This window comes from Mustela nivalis (assembly GCF_964662115.1).
Source record: "Mustela nivalis genome assembly, chromosome: 10".
NCBI classification, from domain to species: domain Eukaryota; kingdom Metazoa; phylum Chordata; class Mammalia; order Carnivora; family Mustelidae; genus Mustela; species Mustela nivalis.
Window position 1 is genome coordinate 109,896,827 of NC_139029.1, and position 19,233 is coordinate 109,916,059.

Sequence of the window (19,233 nt, forward strand, 5' to 3'; positions counted from 1 at the left end):
TCTTAACAAAATAAGGGATAGTGCTGTGGAAAGAACACTCGTTAGTTAACTTGCTTCCCTCCAAACTTCCCCGCCCACATGCCTTAGAACAGGCACCCGCTCTTTGGTCTAGATTCCCATCCAAGTAAAAAAGCCTAACTAATAACGAAGTTCAACCTCACAGAAGAGGAAAACAACTGAAGGAAGCAGTTCCTGTGGTCTCCTAAGTGACACCTTAGCACCAGGTCAGGAGAGGAAAAGAGAGGGAATCAAAAGGCCAAATGATCTCAAGCTTTTGTGCCTCCTCTTTTCCTCCTTTGGATTCACAGATCCATCAGTTAAAGTAGGTTGCAACTCAGGCAACAGACCAACAGTAATTCCCTTCATATTCACAGCTTTTCAAGGTGAAGTTGATCAAGTGGAGAGGTGGCTGGAAGGTAGGGAATGAAGCTAGCACAGGCCTGCACCAGACTGAAGGCAACTGGCGAGGAGGCTGCATTTGCTCAGGGAAAGAACACAAATAACACTGAGCCCGAGCTGGGACGTGAGGTTGGACCAGATGGTGTATGAAAAAGAAATCAGGAAGAAACAAGAGGTCTCTAAATAACTGATGAAAGTTTAATACATTAAAACCAGGTATTTATCACTTTTATATTGCATTTGCCGTATCTGAACAATACAAAGTGGAGGCAAATAGTGACACTTCATAAAAATGTTGATTCCCCATTCCCTTCCCTAAGACCCAGCCCCCTCAAATATTCCCTCCCACTCCCTACAGAACTCTGTCCTGAATAAAACACTTAAATACATCATAAATAGTAAATTATGAAAAAAAAATAGCAAGAATTGTTTCTTTCCTTCTTGTAAAAAAGAACATGGCAGCAAAGACAGGCAGCCAGAAACTGGCTGGGGGTGTCTAATATAGACAGTTATTTGGGGGATGGGCTAACTTACTATCGAGGTCGGGCAGGATGGAGATGGGACAGTATTCAACAATCTGCCTGAAATGCCAGACCCCCCTAGTCCCCAGCCACGAGGAGGAGGATCAGGTGGGGAATCACAACTATTGGAGAGGGGGAACAGATTACACAGCTCTCATTTCCGAGTTCTCTGCATGAGAAGGGGCAGGGCATGTGGCACAGCTATGACCTCACCTAGGCAAGAATCTGCTGGCTCCCCATCAGTCTAAGTGAATATTCTCTAGCCTCACAGATACAGACTGCCTGTTAAAGGGACAGAGGTGTCTCCTCCCCACCTCAGCTCCTTGAAAAGCAGAACACTGTCGGAAAAGGTAGGAAGAGCAAGGAAGAAACCTCCTTTTGAGAAGGATCCAAATTCATTTAAGTCTTCATATTTAGAAAAACAAGCAGAATACATTTCAAATTGCAAAACACTAATAACTGTGATGGCCTGGCAGTGAGCAGGGTCCTGCCTAGCAAGGGTTCTGATCTTCTGGTCCCATGACTGCCCCGCTGTTTCAACAAAAGGGATAAAGATTACCCCATGTTCCCACTCTCTCCATTCCTTCAGCCTTAAGAAATTCATCAAGAGAGGAGGAGTTAAAGAGGAGCTGCTCCTGGCAAAGCAGTTCCATACTTCCATTTCTCAAACATCAGGGGGTTCTGAGGGAGCCCCCAAAATAGGCATCTCTCCTGACACTTCTGCAGTTTTGATCTGAAACTAACTGGCTTCAAATTGTGTGCTGTGTGCTAGTTTTTCTTTTCCTTTTTTTAAGGAAAAAAAAAAAAATTAAGGTGGGATTTGGCTTAACACCCTTATCCCCAAAACCTTAACAGAGATTACAAGGATCTTCTTCCAGAGAAAGAGAGAAGGTGGAGATAATGTGCCAGCCAGTCTGCCTGAGGAAATTTAAGAGTCCAGCTCCTGGTGAACGGTAGATGAAGAGGAAGAAAACCACCAAATCCAGCAACCCCACTTCCAGCAGGAAGAATGGGGGTTTGAAAACAATGCAGTTGTGGAAGCCAAGGCTGGCCCCTTGAAAACTTGTGCCATCTAATTCAGAAGTGGAGAAGATGTTGCTGTCCTCAACTGTCCGAGGCACTGGTGCCCATTCATAAGGAAGGGGAAGGAGAAGAGGTTCTTCTTCAGGAAGGAGGCAGAGAGCTCCCCCAGCCTCCATTATATTCCTTTTGTGATGACCACGAAGAAGAAAATTCAGCATTGCTGGGGCAAGGGCTGGCTTCTTGGGATCACCAAGCTGGCAGAATCTTGTTCTAGGTCTTCTGAATTTTTCTGCTCACTGGAAAGGGTAAGGGTATAAGGTTAAGGATATGGAGTATGAAATGCGGAGGCAGGAAGGGAATTCAAGTTCATTCCAGCTTGACTGGCAAAATTAAGTTTTCTATTTCATCCTTTGCTTCCAAGTACAAGGTCCCTACAAATTTTAAAAAGGCAAAATTGAAGGGGCACCTTGCAAATTAACTCCCTGTTCCACTTCATCAGTAATCCTCTTTATACCCTTCAAAGCAAGCATTCACCTCCCCCACATCCCAGACACTCACATGGGTGAACTCTGACTCTGCAACTTCAGGCTTTTCCAAGAGGGCTGAACTAGCAGAAGAAAAAAAAAAATGGAGGCAGAGAGGAGAAGAATTATTAGATAAGAAAGAGAAAGGACAGGGAAGGGGTGGGGGGGATGGGGCAGCTGGGTGATGGACAATGGGGAGGGTATGTGCTCTGATGAGTGCTGTGAATTGTGAAAGACTGATGAATCACAGACTTGTACCCCTGAAACAAATAATACATTCTATGTTATTAATAATTTTTTTTTTAAAAAGAGAGAGAAAGGGCGCCTGGGTGGCTCAGTGGGTTAAAGCCTCTGCCTTCAGCTCGGGTCATGATCCCAGGGTCCTGGGATCAAGCCCCACATCGGGCTCTCTGCTCCATGGGGAGCCTGCTTCCTCCTTTCTCTCTGCCCACTTGCGATCTCTATCTGTCAAATAAATAAATAAAATATTAAAAAAAAAGAGAGAGAGAAAGGACAATCCTCTCAAGTCAAATCTTATAATGCTTCTCCATATTTCACTTCAGGATCAACTCAGGATTCAGAAAGAGGCTTAGAAACTACCAGACTTAGAAGCATGTTGTTTTAATTAACTATTTAGCTTCCTGAGTACTACAAAAATATTTCCTAATACTCTCCCCTTCTTTCTTCAATTCCTAGATGTAGTAGGCACTCAGTGATTACTGCTGCCTGATATTTGTGCCATTGTGTAATTCTCTCCTCTTGAATGGGGACTAGATTTAGTGACTCTCTTCCAGAGGACAAAATGTAGGCTAGGTGATGGAACATCAATTCTGAGATTAGGTTACAAAAAGACCCTACCTAGCTTCCTCTTGGGCTCGAGTTCTCTTACTAACTGTTCGCTTTGAGGGAAGCTAGCTGCCACATGAAGAGAACATGTGACAAGGAACTGAGGGAGGACCACAGGCCAACAGCCTACAAGGAACTGAATCTTGCTAACAACCACGTAAATGAGCTTAGAAGTTGATCCTCCCCCAAGGCAAGCCTCCAGATGAGACTACTGCCCTGACTCACAGCTTCACTGTAACCTCCTGAGAGACCCTGAACCAGTCAAGCCACATAAAATCTGAAATAATATATGTTGTAGTTTTTAGCTGCCAAATTGAGAGTAATTTGTTACACAGTAATAAATAATATACATTTTTGAACGTGGAAGTAAAGTGCTACTGAACTAAAAAGTGGAAGAGGCTTTGGAAGAGGGAAATGGGCTTTAAGGAAAGTTTTAGTGAAAGTCTAGAAGTGCCATGAACATACTGCAGAATCTTAGGCTTGATGAGTGAGTTGCCAGTGTGGGCTCAACAGAAAGTGAGAAAAATCTTATGGGATACTGAAGGAAAGGGCATCCCTGTAATGCAGTGGAACAAAGTTTTGCAACAATGTCATATGCAGTTATGTGAAAAGCAGAATATGTGTCTAACGGATTGGGTGATCTACCTAAGGAGAATCCTAAACAAAGTACTAAAGTTGTCACCTGGCTCTTTCTCCCCCGCCACCACCCGCCCCACCTGGTTCCCTCTTAATGCTTACAGGGAAACGAGAAGAAAAAAATTAAGGGAAGGACTATTAAATAAAAGGACTTTCAGGACCTGATGGTTTTGAAAATTCTGAGCCCCTCCAGATAGCAAACAATGCTAAAATTAAGAAATAGCTTGCAAGGAAGCACAAAACCTGTGCACTACCAGGAAAATGGGGTCTAGAGACAAAGCCAAGGGTATGACTGTAAAACATTTTCTAAGACTTCAGAAAAATCAAAGTTGGTTCCTTAGAGTACTACTCAATCATACATAAGGCCATTCAAAAAGATTAAAGTCTCCCAGATCCTCTCAACTTAACAGGATCTCTAAGCAGCACCTCTCAACTTAACAGGATCTCTAAGCAGCACGGGGCTTATGAAGAGGGTATCTGTGGGTGTGGCTTTTGTCTAGGGGACTGAATCTTATTGAGACTCACAGGAGGACCACAAAATCTTTGAGGGCATTATAACAGCAGAAACATTCACAGCTTGGACTGAAAGGGGCATACACAGTATAAAATTAAGAAACTGCTGGACGCCAAAATAGGAAGCAGGCTGAGAAAACTACTAGCTGCAAACAACATTCTGGCTTTCATGAAAAAGGAAGACCCAGAAAGCAAAACCAAGAGGTCAAAGAGTGGAGTAAAGAGTAATGGGAGAATTACTCCCAAGCCTTTTCCCTGTATTTCACCTGATCAAAGAAACTCAACAATTGCTGGATTTTGGACTAGCTATGCACCAGTGACTCCTCTGTGCCTCCCTCACTCTTCTCTTTGTACAGGAATGTGTTCAGTGTTATCTACTTACTGCCTCACCACTGTCTGCTGGGTGTATAGGGAGAAAACAGCTGTCTCTAGTTTCACAGGTCCAAAGACTGAGAGCAACTATACTCAAGGAACAGTACCTGGGGAGCTCCTCCAAACCTAGACCTAATTCAGATGACAAAATTCTGGAATTTGAGCTGTTGCTGTAATGGGATCAGACTTCTGGAGCAAATGAATGCATTTCGCACAGGAAGGACAGGAAGCATTGGGGGCCAGAAGATGGACTGCGAAAGGTCACTTTTTAGAGGGCTCCCTATGAGTTCTGCTTCCTGGTATTCATAGCTTTGTATAATCCCTTCCTTGTGAGTGTGGGCTAGAATTAGTGACTAGAATGCAGTGCAGGTGATAGGTGGTCAATTTTGAGATCAGGTCACAAAAAGATTATGGCTTCTGGATAGGTGCATGCACTTTTACTTGCTCGCTCTGAGGGAGGCCAGTTGCAATGTTCTGAGTTGTCCTAAGGAGAGGCTCATGTTGCAAAAAACCATGGGAGGCCCCCAGCCAACTGCCAGCAAGGAACTAAGGCCCTCTGTCCAGCAACCCACAAGGAACTGAACCCTGCCAACAAGCATATAAAGGAGCTTAGAAGTGAAGCCTCTCAGTTGAGCCTTCAGACGAGATGGGAGCTCCTGGCCAACACCTCATGGAAGACCTTGAGCCAGAGGACCCAGCTAAGCTGTATCCACATTCTCAACCCACAGAAGCTATGATATGTGTTTGTTATTTTAATCCACTAAGTTTTGGGTTAATTTATTATGATGCACTAGATAATCAACACACCATCTAACAAAATTAAACCACAACCTTTAGGATGCATCCTTTTACAAGACTCACTGTTCATTTTCTTCCCTGCCCAGGAATCTTTTTCCAGGCTTACAAAGTAAGCTGAGAATTCTCACCTAACTCACCAGTAGATAAAGGGTTAGTTGGGGCACATTCTATCAGAATAGTTTGCATACCCCTTAAAGATGCAGAGATGTTGACACACTCCTTCAAGTCAGTAAAGATGAACTAAAGGAAAGTAAACCCAGAAAAATCTAGTGAAGAGCAAAAGATAATGATCTCTCGAAAAAACAAAAATTATGGAGGTTCCCAAAGACCTGAAGAGAGAGGATGAAAGGAGAACATGAAGAAAGGGGTCAAGGAACCAACCTTGTAGTTTGCATTTGCAAAGTCTCTCCAACTACAGGTGAGAAATAGGGGTCAGGAAGAGTCGAGACCTCACTGATTTTCTCCAAAGGTGGAGTCTGAGGTAAAACATCAGGACGACCGAAGTGGACGCCTGGAAAAAAGAAAAGGGAAGAAAATCAATAAATAAAAAAGAAGACAAAACGGGGTGGGGGAAATACAGAGGGAAAAAAGTGTAACTTGGCTTTTCCTGGATATGAATGGGGAGTAGAGGTTCTAGGCAGATAATCTAGGGCTCAGAGGGAGGGAGGGAGTCCCCAATCACATGGGAACCCCAGCCCTGGCGCTGACCTGGCTCCACTTCCGCCTTGGTTGTCACTTGTGCCTTGTGCTCCCCAGAGACCGATGTCTGGTAAGTAATGCAGGAGTTGCCGCTGGGGCCTGCTCGCCGAGAGAAAGATGAGCCAGACCGAAACTTTTTGGAAGGAGAGGGTTTCACTTCAAAAGGCAAAGAGAAAGCCTACTTAGCACCCACCCGAGAAACCATCACCGAGACACATACAAATTGCCAGCATCCCCAACACAGACCCAAAGGTGCTCTGCAAAGCGGGAAGAAGGACTAATGTCAACAAAGACAGGCTCTATGAACTAGAAAGGGTGTGCATCTCAGTTCACCTCACTCTGGAAAGCAGAGAACCTAGAGGAAAGCAGACACATACATATCTGCCCCCACTACACACAACCTCCATGGCTTGCTTCCACCCGATGAGGTGTCTTCCATTCTGTCACTCCCTTGTTCTTTAACAATATCCTCCAGCTCAAGCTGATGAAGATGACCCTTTCACTCTGCGTGCTTGTAGCATTCACGCACACAGCACCATGGTACTTTACACTTGCTTATATGCCACTTTGAAAAGACTTTGAAGGAATTTTCCCATGTTTTTTAATACTGTCTGGCATGCCTAAGTCCTCTCTGCCACACTGAGGGACAACTGAGGCCTATAATGAGGAGACAGGAAGAAGGAGTTGGAAATCTGCGAATGGCAGCAGCACTGGAAGGCTGGAAAAGAAGAATACTGGCACTTTCCAACCAAGAAAGTTGAGGGAAGAGAGTAAGAATGACTGCTAAGTACAATCAGTAAATGCTTCTCCAACCCTTTGATCCTAGTCTGAGAATTCCTTGGCCCTGGGGATATGAAGAGAAAACAGAAGACTGGTAATATGCTTGCCTATCTCTGTCTAGAAGTCTGGCTTTATCTCAGCCTATGGCATGGATCCTGCTCCCACAATGCCACTCCCTACCCCCCACCCCGCCCCAATCCCACCAATTTTCCCAGAAATGCCCCTCACCTCAATGACACACGAAGGGAGAGCCAGGGGAAAAGCAGCAACTCGGAAACCACTGGGACAGACAGAGTGACTGACATAAAGACGGGCAGCAGCTCTCATGGGATGTGGGTGGAGCAGAAGAGGCTTTGGCAGTTCCCTGACAGAGGTGTCTTGCCCACCCATCTCCTGGAGTAAGGGAGTCATTGGGGGGTCATCTGGTAGAAGCCACTTACGGGGTATCTTCTTGAACACTGTGTTGCACATGAAGCGCTGGAACCGTTCAGCATAGAAGCCTGGGCGATGCACTGATACGGTGTCCTACAGAGCAGAAGAGATGGCTGCAGAGTTAAAGAGGGGGAAGGCCCAGCAAGAGGATCGCTATTTAGTCCAAGGGCTATTTTCCTCTAGGCTGAAACCCTAACAGAAGGGCAGAACCCACAAATGAAGTAAGAAAGAAGAAATCGAGGGCATCAATCACAACTGAAGGAGCCAGGAGGAGAGCCACTAGCAAACTGTTACTCACCCCATCGTGTACCAGGGCTTTCCAAGAGTGCTCCAACTTCTTAACAAACCTGCCAAGAAAAATGTGTATCGCACAGTCACCAAGTTTTTAATGAATGACAGTTTTCTCTTTTATGAAGTTAAAAGAAGCTGAGAAAGCACTCCCTCTATTACACTTGCTTTCCAAAGAACAGACACAGTAGTACTTGTTCAGGACAGCGATCAAAGCTGTTTCTAGGGAAGTTCATTACCTCCCCTATTGAAAAAGGGAACTTAGTATGTCCCTGGCAAGTCAGGGATAAGAACATTTGTCACAAAAGGAACAGTGAAGGGACAGATGAGCATGCCTGGAAGACATGAGTTAAAACCGGATGATAATACTGTGAAACAGTAAACCAAGGTCTGTCCAGTCTTCACTAGTAGTTGAAACCTGTTTAAAGGGGCGCCTGGGTGGCTCAGTGGGTTAAAGCCTCTGCCTTCGGCTCAGGTCATGATCCCAGGGTCCTTGGATCGAGCTCCGCATCGGGCTCTCTGCTCAGCGGGGAGCCTGCTCCCTCCTCTCTCTCTCTGCCTGCCTCTCTGCCTACTTGTGATCTCTGTCTGTCAAATAAATAAATTAAAAAAAAAAACAAAACAAAAACAAAACAAAAAAACCTGTTTAAAGGGGTAACACTGGGGGGCGCCTGGGTGGCTCAGTGGGTTAAAGCCTCTGCCTTCAGCTCAGGTCATGATCTCAGGGTCCTGGGATCGAGTCCCGCATTGAGCTCTCTGCTCAGCGGGGAGCCTGCTTCCTCCTCTCTCTCTCTGCCTGCTTCTCTGCCTATTTGTGATCTCTGTCTGTCAAATAAATAAATAAAATCTTAAAAAAAAAATAAAATAAAAAATAAAGGGGTAACACTGGGACCTAGCATTTCCAAATTCTCCTTGTCACTTCACTGCCTCAGTTCCATAGGTTAATAGCACAGGACACAGTGATCCTCTGGTTTTTCCTCCAAGGAAAAGAGGAACATGTTTCCAGCAGTACCCCAATGTAAAGTATGATTCATCTCACAAGTTTTTCACAAAGAGCCAGACAGATGGTGTGTTCTACCCCGGTGCTTCTGAGGACTGACTCAGTTCTCCACAGAGGTATATGTTATGTTTTGGAAGGTGGCAGGGTAACGAAGCCAGGGAGACAGGCAAAATCAAGGAAATAAACTACCATCTGAAACCCAAGGAGGTAAGCCACTAGAATCCAACCCGCTGTGTTCCTGTTTCAGGAAGAATTTAGTGACAAACCCAGCTAAAGGAGAAATGTGAATGGTTATCTGCAAACACTCTGTCCCCTCATTTGGGATCCATATGCTCCTCACCTGTAAGACTGGAGAATGTCAATGATCCCAATATAAAGCAGCAGCCTTTCCCCTTTACTGTTGCGGGCAGGGATGCCACCCATACTGTTCCAGAAGACAAGAAGAAAACAGTAAGAAAACCCCTGGCCTGGCACATGATGGCTTCTCCTCACCTCGAGTCAGATCAGGATAGGGAACTGAGACCTAAACATAACTGCCCCATCTTTCATAAGCTGGGGAAGAGTGAAAACCTTCCTCCAACCCCAAGAGCCACTCTGGAGTATGAATTATAACCTCTTTCTCTCTAAGTCTCACTCGTCTGCTCTCCGACCCCAATTCTACCAAAGAGAATCTAAAGTCACCCCTACTCAGCAACACTGAAAACGCTCAGGTAACTCTGCACTTCCTCAGTACTTTGATATTTTAACTCACACCACTAGGACACTCTTCTTGAGGTTCAGTAAAGGATACGTTAAAAATAAAACCACTGGGATGCCTGGGTGGCTCAGTGGGTTAAGTCACTGCCTTCCATTCAGGTCATGATCCCAGAGTCCTGGGATAGAGCTCCTTGCTTGGCAGGGAACCTGCTTCTCTCTCTGCCTCTCTCTGCCTCTGCCAGCCTCTCTTCTCTGCCTGCTTGTGTGCTCTCTCTCTCTCTCTCTCTCCCTCTCCCTGACAAATAAATAAATGAAATATTAAAACAAAACAAAACAAAATAAAACCACTTACAAGACATTTCTGATGCTTCAGTAAATATACTTCCTTGATAGACAGATCCATCATGGTGAGAAAGGCGCCTTCCATAAAGCGGCCTATAGTACATTACTTCTGGTGAAGTTCTAATAGAATAGGCTGACGTGTGTCTAAGGCTCTGAGTATATTCTTCTTGAAAGGTGTTTTAACTTTAAATAGCTCTCCTTCCCAGATGTACTACAGATCCCCAACTTAAGACCTCTTCTTTTCCTTTTACATTCTTAAGTTGTACAGTTTTGTAAGTGTTAATACTATTAGCTTAAATGCTGAGTCGGGGTTATTCTTATTCCAGGAGCCGCATCCTTTCTTCAAGAAAAAAATACCATGACTCTATGTTCTCCACCCTGTTGCCCCTGAGCCCACTCACTGGTCATCAGTCTCCATGGTGCCACCTCGCCGAGCCTCGCCCTGGATAGATTCCATAGCCGTGGAATAGAGAGCCTTTTGGGGGGCTGGTCTGCGAGTGTCAGCTGAGGATTGCACTTCACTGCCTAAGGGCTCTCTTTGTGCATGATCTATGTTATGGATTGACATCAAGAGGCTATAGTCCATTATCTTAAAGCTCTGCAGCACCTAAAGGAAGGGGAAAAAAAACACATTCTGAGTCTTGAGAAGTATGAGGATTTTTTTTTTAGGATCTCACAGCTTTCCTGATTCAATTTTTCTTTTATTTATTTATTTTTTAATCTTTTTTTCCCCCCAAATATTTTATTTATTTATTTGACAGAGATCACAGTAGACAGAGAGGCAGGCAGAGAAAGAGGAGGAAGCAGGTCCCCGCTGAGCAGAGAGCCCGATGTGGGGCTCGATCCCAGAACCCTGGTATCATGACCCGAGCCGAAGGCAGAGGTTCCCTGCTGAGCAGAGAGCCTGATGTGGGGCTCAATCCCAGGATCATGACCTGAGCTGAATGCAGAGGCTTAACCCACTGAGCCACCCAGGAGCCCCATCTTTTTTTTTTTTTTTTTTTTTTAACTTTTTAGAAAGATTTTATTTATTTGAGAAAGAGAGAAAGAGAGGGAGAGGAAGAGAGAGCATGAGACAGGGAGGGGTCAGAGGGAGGAGCAGACTCCCCACTGAGCAAGGAGTGAGATGTGGGACTAGATCTTGGGACTCCGGGTTCATGGCCTGAACCAAAGGCAGTCGCTTAACCAACTGAGCCACCCAGGTGCCCTCATTTTTTTTCTTTTTAAGATTTTATTTTTTTTCAAGATTTCAGAGATACAGAGAGACAGAGTGAGAGAGAGGCACACAGGGAGGGGGAGGGAGAGGGGCAGAGCCAAAACCAAGAGCTGGATGCTCAACTGACTGTGCCACCCAAGGGCCCCTAAAGATTTTTTTTTCAAGTAATTTCCACACCCAACATGGGGCTCAAACTCAAAACCACAAGATCAAGAGGTGCGCATTCCCCCAACTGAGCCAGCCAGGTGCCCCAAGATTCAATTATTCTTGACTTTCAGGGTTAACTATAGGCTTATCCTTTGCTCCTCCTACTCCCTGGGGAAGAACAGATTAACCTCCTCTAGTCACTCATTATTTCTATCCCCTCAGCTTTCTTCTATTTGAGTAAATATATATTAGGCCACTGCCTAGCCCACAACACCCTCTTTGCTTGTTCCTTCCTTGTATCTCTTTGTGAAAAGAGCCCTGTATTCAAGAGAATGTGGAATACATATTTGTGCTGTTAAGAATCCACAAGTAAGGACACCTGGGTAGCTCAGTGGGTTAGAAGCCTCTACCTTCGGCTCAGGTCATGATCCCAGGGTCCTGGGATCGAGCCCCGCATCGGGCTCTCTGCTCAGCGGGGAGCCTGCTTCCCCTTCTCTCTCTGCCTGCCTTCCTGCCTACTTGTGATCTCTGTCAAATAAATAAATAAAATCTTAAAAAAAAAAAAATCCACAAGGACAGTCTGGTCAAAGTACATTTCATGATGGAGTGAATCTGTTGCAGGACTTTATATGACCAGCTTTGATTCAGGTCAGTATTTCCTGAAGCCCTACCACATGCAGGCATTGTGCCTGTTCACAGGGATACAAAGATACTCAAGAGTTTCTGTTCTCAGGGCACCTGGTGGCTCAGTGGGTTAAGCCTCTGCATTCAGCTCAGGTCATGATCCTGGGATTGAGCCCCACATCAGGCTCTCTGCTCAGCAGGGAACCTGCTTCCCCCCTCCACCTGCCTCTCTGCCTACTTGTGATCTCTCTGACAAATAAATAAAAATCTTTAAAAAAAAAAAAAGAAGTAGAAGAAAGAAAAAAATCCTCCTAACCTTAAGATGGAAGAGATAAAAGTTGGCTTACATCCAGAAAGAAAACAGCTGATAGAGGCTGAAGCCAGGGAAGGGAAAGGAAGCAAGATGTGAAACAGAACCCTAAAGGAACAGTTCTGAAAAAGTGACCTGTAAGAAGCCATCACATTGGGCAGAAAGGAGATTAAAGATGGGTAAGGTAAGCGTCGACATGTTTATAAACTGGAGATGGGGGCAGGACAAATGGATAGTATGTAATACAATAGAGGGGTAGTCTGCTTAGAAACAAGGCTGGGGGATAGCAGTCAGAAAATGGTTTGTAGGCTGCAATCATGTGACATCTGTGCTGAGAGGAACAGGAGGTGGAGTGGTGAACAATAGGCCAGATAGCATCAACCTGTAGAGATGCTGGTGGAATAGACACAGGTGTGTGATTTCCTTCAGCAGCACTCAGGTTCTAAGACATAAATCTGAATCTGGCAGGCAGGACCAAGATCTGAGGAATGATGGTACTGGTATGAAAATAAGGAGACTGTAGGATTATGAGGCCTAGGAGAGGTAAAGAAAATGAAGCCAGGTGGGGAAGGATAACAGAACACAAAAATGTAAAGGCTCAGCAATAACTTAATGCAAAAGTTATTTTAAATGAAGTCTGGGACATATGGAGCTAAGGAACTGAGTCCCATCTTACACTGATTTGAACCTTAAGAACAATAAGCTGTTTTAGTGGCTGAGATTTCTGGTATTTGACAGGGAAGGAAATATAATAAACTCACCAAACAGTCACGCTGTAGGGTCTTACATAGAGCACTGTACATGTCAGCATCCAAAAAAAGACCATCTGGAATATCTTGTAAGAAGTCCAGGTCTTTAAAGGTGGGGAGAGGCTTCTCTCGCTCTTTTTGGGAAGCCCGCCGTTTGTAGGTTGAGCCCTTGAGGTCATATTTCATGTGCATCTTGACCGACCGTGGTAAGAGATTGTTCATCACCACAATTCGAATGTTCTTACCACCTGCCTGCACACAGTACAGTCCATAGAATTTAGGCAGCAAAGTGCGAGGATTCTGGTTGAGGTTCTGAGAGCACAAAAGTAAAAAGAAGCAGGAGAACAAGTCAGACGATTTTCAGTGAAACTCAAGGGTAAAAGTTGCCACTCCCTTTCCTTTGTCTGCTATATGGGATTCAGGTACAATCTATCTGTCCATAAGCCCACATCAAATTTGTTTACAATTTCCCAATTCATCTACCTCAGTGATTGGATTGCCACCAAGGATGAAAAGATTATGACTTAAGTCGAAGGCAGATGCTTAACTAATGGAGCCACAGACTGTCCAATACAGTAATCAGTCAGGATACTTAATATATGATGGGTATTCTTTTAGAGAGGCTTAAGAAAAGATCATGTTGAAAAAGTCTTAACTCTAAGCCCTTGGTATAGTATATTCTTGTGGCTGTGATGCAAAGCAAAACTAACTTCTCCAAAAGCTCTGAGAGCAGTCACTCAGAGTTAAGATGGAGTAGAAGTAACTTCATTCCCTAGTGTAGCAGGTGGATTAAGAACAGAAAACAAAATTATCACTGAATTTCAACTCTGGGTAGGATGGTCTAAGTCAAATAACACTTAAAATAAGACAGATGGGGTCCCCGAGTGGCTCAGTCATTTAAGTGCCTGCCTTCAGCTCAGGTCATGATCCCAGGGTCCTAGGATGGAGCCCTACACGTGGTGCTCTTCAGGGAGTGTGTTTCTCCCTCTCCTTCTGCCACTGCTCCTACTTGTGTGCCCTTTCTCTCTCGTTATCTCCCTCAAATAAATAAAATCTTTTAAAAATAAATAAATAAATAAATAAATAAATAAATAAATAAAATCTTTAAAAAAAAAAAAAAAGACATAAAAAACCCTTTAGCCCCAGAGAGGCAAAAGAGATGGGGCAAAAAGCCCCAAAACAAACTACATCTTTTAAGACAGAAATGCTGACTTTGTGTTGCCCTTATTAAGAGAGTCTCCAAGCCTTTTTTCCTTTTTTAAAGATTTTATTTACTTATTTGAGAGAGAGCACAAGCAGGGGGCAGGGAGAGGGAGAAGCAGGCTCCTCGCTGAGCAGAAAACCTTACACAGGGCTTGATCCCAGGACCTTTGGACCATGACCCGAGCATAAGGCAGATGCTTAACTGACTGAGCCACGCAGGTGTCCCAAGAGAGCCCGCCAGCCTTGTCTAGGAGTGGAATGGGCAGCAGAGGTGGCCAGTGCTCCTCTTCCCTCACCATGTAGTATCCTGGAAGCAGCTTCTGCAGAAACTCCGCTTCTTTATGCTGAACCGTTTTAATAATGAATTCATCATCGCTGGACACATAGAAGAGGGAACCACTAGCCCCAGAGTTGCAGAGTTCAATCAGCGGCTCACTGCAAAGAGAGTACTGGGGCCCAGGAAGAAGATAGTAAGTTCAGAAATACCAGGGCCTGTCCGACCAGAAATTAAGTACAGATGCAATTCTGTTCTAAAGGTATATTAGAGCAAGACTGGAGAAAGGGTCTTCTTTTAGGAGGAGGCCTCTGATACTGGAGTCATAGAGTCCTGGGAATGAGGGCTTACCAAGTAATCATCAGGCCGGATACCAAATAACTCCCGAAAGTAACGGAAGGCAACAGGTGCATAGGTCTTGAACCGAAAGTCATTGTAGTGATGAGCAGGGGTCAAGTTGCTCCCTTCACTGTAGGGTTAAAAAAGAAAAAGCTGTAATTTACCAGTCCCTGTCACCCGGGAAGTCCACCCTGGGCAGACACTCAAAGTAACCCAGAAGCAGGCCAATATACCCCCTTTGAGAGAAAGAGAGGGATTAGATGAGTCATTACTTAGTGGGACAAAGCCACAACATGGGGATTAAGACATGGCACAGGGAGTCAGACTGCCCCTACCCAGTGCACTGAATTGCTTTTTAGGGCTCACTCCACAGGCCGGAGGCTTATGGAAGCATTCAAAGGACACCATCTGCTCTCTAAAATCTCTATTCCTATTCCTTTATCACCCCAAGATCAAGTTAAGGACTGGACATTGGGCACATGCCTAAATTAGACCTGAACCCCAAAAACTGGCCTGAGGTTGATATGAAAAAGCCACACTTCCCAGGACATTCCCCTGAACATTAACCTTTGTACCTGGGGAAGAAGATACTCTCCACAACATAGAAGTCTTGCATGAGGACATCACGCTCTGGTTTGGTACTCAGGCTTCCCACAGTGTGAGTAATGCCTAACTGGATGGCACCTTTCAAGGCAGATGAGGTTGTCTGAGAAACAGAAGAGAAAATAGGGAAGTTTCTAGTATTAAATCTGATCAGAACATTAAAAACTCAGGAGAGAAGAGCCAGAAGAAGCACTCAAAAGCAAATAGCACTTCTGGTACTTCAGACTAAGCGGTGGCAGTCCAATTCCTCCATCCTCTTGCTTTACATGGCAGTTAAGCCTGCTAAAGGTTGCAAGGATATGAAAATACACAGTAGCAAAGGCAGGACTGAGTCAGCCTGAGCTAGGCAAGGTGTTCCTGCTTCTCCAAATTTATAGCTGGAAGCCACAAGCCACATCAACATTTGAAAGATATGTTGTACTAAGAGAAAAATTTTAAATCTCACTTCAAAGATTCCTGTGTGCAGAATGTCTGGGGCTCTCCAAACATTTTATTCACGAAATATAGACTGTAACTAAAATACGGACTGATATTTCGATGGACTACCTGGCTACAGAAGCTTCAGTCCTTTAAGGCAGAGCCTAACTCATGTCCCAAGGATGACAGGCTGGCAAAAAAAGTTCCTAATTGAAGAGAAAGCCTGAAAGACTCTAATTATTTCTGAAAGAAGTGTTTAGATTTAAAATGATCACACTATAGTCAAAAGCAATGAATTCAAGAACCTCACTCTTACAATCCCATGGGAAAATATCAAATCATCTAGATCCAAACACTTGCCACTGGCCAGAGACAGCCATTTAAGTTCATTAAAATAAAAACTGAAAATCTGCCTTTTCAGTCTTACCAGCCACATTCAAGTATGACTAGTGGCTACTACTGGAGGACACAGATTATAGCACATTTCAATCACCGTAGAAAGTTCTACTGGACAGTTTTGTTCTAAATGATTTCCCTTATCCCCGACTCTTACCAAGTATTAAATTACTTGTATTTCTACTTAGTCTTCATTAGGCACTAAAATGTTAACTAGAGTGGTACCTGCCTGGCTCAGTCAGTAAAAAGCATGTGACTCTTGGATCTCAGGGTCATGAGTTTGAGCCCCATGTTAGGGTCAGAAATTAATTTACTTTAAGTAGGCTCCATGCCCAATGTGGGGCTCAAATTCGTGACCTTGAGATCAAGAACTGCATGCTCTACTGACTAAGCCAGCCAGGTGTCCTGTTAGAGATTACCCTCTGCCCCCCAAATTTTATACATATACACACACACATACACATACATATATATATAACTAGATTTTGAATTAGCCTAGAAACTCATCTTTTTGTCTTAATGTTCAGCACATAAGTAGAGCTCAATAAGTAACTGCTGGATTGACAAGGGCCTCAAGCCCATTCCCAGAGCTGGTCAGGTACCTGACAATGCAATAAAGACAAAGAACACCCACAAGAAAAATTTACATGGGCCAGAACTCCAGGAACTCCAAGATATCTACATACACTGTATCAAACAAGGTATAAACACTCAAGGGAAAGGTTGAACACTGTCCTTGGGAAGCCTGAGCACCTCCCAAAGTGGTTCAGAACTGAAAGCAAACTCTAAAGTCCAAGTTGTATGATAGCTCTTGTGCAAAGGCTTAGGATATCAAGAAATGAGACAAAATGTGGAGAATAAAACCAACGGGACAGAACTATCCCTTCCTGGACTAAAATGAGTGTTCCACCCAGACACACCTTTTTATATGTCGTCTCTCCTGAGGAATCAACACCTCGGTGGCCTATTTTCTTGATGGGCATGCCAGAGGCATAAGGAACCTGGAAAAAGAAGAATCAAAATTAGCATATGATCCCCATTTAATAACACCATATAGCTACTGTGATACATTAAAACAAACTGACACTCAAACCACCCATTCTACGTTACAAATATTTTGTAAAATCTTCACAAGACCCACACAGTTTTAGTATTGTTTCCAAATGAATTAACTGGCTAAAAGGACACAGAAAATTCCAAGGGACACATATTTCACTTTTGATCCTCAAGAAAAAAAAGGGGGGGGGGACATAAAAAAATGAGTGACATTAAGGAAAAGTAGAGACAAGAGAACTATGAAACAGCTGCTCCAGGAAAAAGAACAAACCTTAGTTCACAAAAGGCAGGTTAAACGTAGTTCCACAGACCTCCATCTTTTTTCACCAGCTTTCTTTCAGAAACCTCTACCCCTGTAACTTTCAACCTGACATGAAACTACCTGCTCAAAGTGCATTCACCAGTAAAAATGATCTAGCCACTCGCAAATGCAAGTACTGCAAGCTTAGGAATTAAAAAGCTGAGGCAATAAGATAATTCCTCTGAGATAGGAGCCCTCGGTGCCTTGAAGAGACTCCTGGGAACATGATATGGCTTTGTTTTCCACCCACAGGATAGACCCTAAAATAAGGAAGGAGTAATACCAGTACAGCAGAATTTAGAAGGCTATTTCCCACATCAAGATGAAACACAAAAGACGCAAAGGTATTCTTCGTGATGTTAGTACTCATTAAGTTAATAAGCCAGAGGCAAAAAAGCCAGTGTAAATAGGGTGTCATGATCTTAGGGCCTGATATTCAAGTCTACTCTTCTTTCTAAGGCCCTTACTATCAGAAAACCCTCAGTATATCATCTCAAAGATCTTGGAAGAGGTTCTAAGAGAAAAACCTAAAATCTCAGGCCAAAGGGGGTCTGCACTCTGAAATCCAGTCACAAAACCCAGGAGAGAGGGAAGAAATAAGAGGCTTGGGGAATACTGAATAGGAAGAAAGTTAAGTAAATGGAAGATATTCTGCACAGAAAAGAAAAACTCAGGAAATTTAACAGCATCTGTATGGTTAAAAGAAGTTCTTCAAATTCACTGAAGCTATGCAACCAGGAAGCAGTAACAGCAAAACCAAAGAGTAGGCTTTAGTGACGAACTATGGGGGTTTTAATCCCAGACTTATTAATTGTGTGACCTTGGGCCAATTGTAGAACCTCTAATCCTCACTCTACTTATCTATAAAACATGGATAGCAATGGTACTTAGCTCACAGGAGTGTTTACCAGATTAAATAAGAATAAAGGACGCTTAGATAAATTATTTAACTCTTCGGTACACTACCTTTGATACATTAAAAAAAATGCTCAATCAATGAGAGCTATTATTACTATCTATAATAAACTACAACAAAAGTAGCTGTTTAATCTCTAGTTTACCAAAGAGATGTAAAAATCCTATCTAGCTTCCAAGATTCAAGTAGGGAGAAAATAAAGATGTCATAAACAGGTATCCTTCTATTCCAGAATTAAAGTTTCAGAAATATGTATCAGTATCAAACTCACCTCAGACGGCACGGATCTCTTGATTCCTGATGCTGTCAAAAGAATAAACAAAACCACAATCAGAAGTGTACACACACACACACACACGGGCCCATAATTTCTATCAAGCACACTGAAACAATTGGGGTTTGAGTCCAACTAAACCTGACAATGAGCTCCTGCCTCTTGCTCTGTGATACTAAATCCTTTTGGATAGGGATTTTAAATATCCCTTCCTTTTCTTCCATACTCATAGAGCCCTTATGCATACTCCATTCTTGTTCTAGTCCCTTTTCTTAGTCAGTTCTCCAGGAAATATATCTGTTCTTGATACACTTAACACCATCAGGATAAAAGCGTCTCATCTGATACCATGGCTGAAAGAGAAAGGGCATAAGAGATACATAAGACTCACTGGAGAGTCTAGGGCTTGATTAATAATTCTTCCCGTAGAGCTAAAAGGGTAAGAACTTCTGGAGTATATCTGTGGTGCTTTACTCCTCTACTTATTATTTCAGAGAAAGGTAAAGAGTTGATCTATAAAGATAAGGCAGTTAAGGATA

At 43.6% G+C, this 19,233-nt stretch overlaps 1 protein-coding gene across 6 annotated transcripts; it reads right to left on the bottom strand.

The window, feature by feature from the left end:
* Nucleotides 1-575: 575 nt before the first annotated feature.
* PIP5K1A (phosphatidylinositol-4-phosphate 5-kinase type 1 alpha) lies at nt 576-19,012 on the bottom strand. 6 transcript variants are annotated; one of them, XM_082685893.1, is made up of 14 exons: nt 18,692-19,012; nt 17,068-17,148; nt 15,307-15,437; nt 14,744-14,861; nt 14,415-14,567; nt 12,928-13,227; nt 10,271-10,476; nt 9,172-9,255; nt 7,842-7,890; nt 7,552-7,636; nt 6,341-6,487; nt 6,014-6,143; nt 2,502-2,545; nt 576-2,239 (listed from the first exon to the last, which is right to left on the bottom strand). In XM_082685893.1, exons 2-13 carry the CDS (start codon nt 17,128-17,130, stop codon nt 2,527-2,529), a joined length of 1,485 nt encoding a protein of 494 aa, XP_082542019.1. In that variant the 5' UTR covers nt 17,131-17,148; nt 18,692-19,012; the 3' UTR covers nt 576-2,239; nt 2,502-2,526. The 6 variants fall into 6 exon arrangements, with proteins under 6 accessions (XP_082542019.1, XP_082542018.1, XP_082542021.1 ...); XM_082685892.1 differs by having other exon boundaries at nt 2,502-2,550; XM_082685895.1 differs by lacking the exon at nt 6,341-6,487 and having other exon boundaries at nt 2,502-2,550.
* Nucleotides 19,013-19,233: the final 221 nt, after the last annotated feature.

Coding starts and splice junctions, on each gene's coding strand:
- PIP5K1A (XM_082685891.1), bottom strand. CDS start 17,130: ATGCCCATCAAGAAAATAGGCCACCGAGGTGTTGATTCCTCAGGAGAG. Junction 15,438..17,067: donor GAGAGACGACATATAAAAAG/GTGTGTCTGGGT, acceptor TCTGTTTCTCAG/ACAACCTCATCTGCCTTGAA. Junction 7,891..9,171: donor GACATTCTCCAGTCTTACAG/GTGAGGAGCATA, acceptor TTTTCTTGGCAG/GTTTGTTAAGAAGTTGGAGC.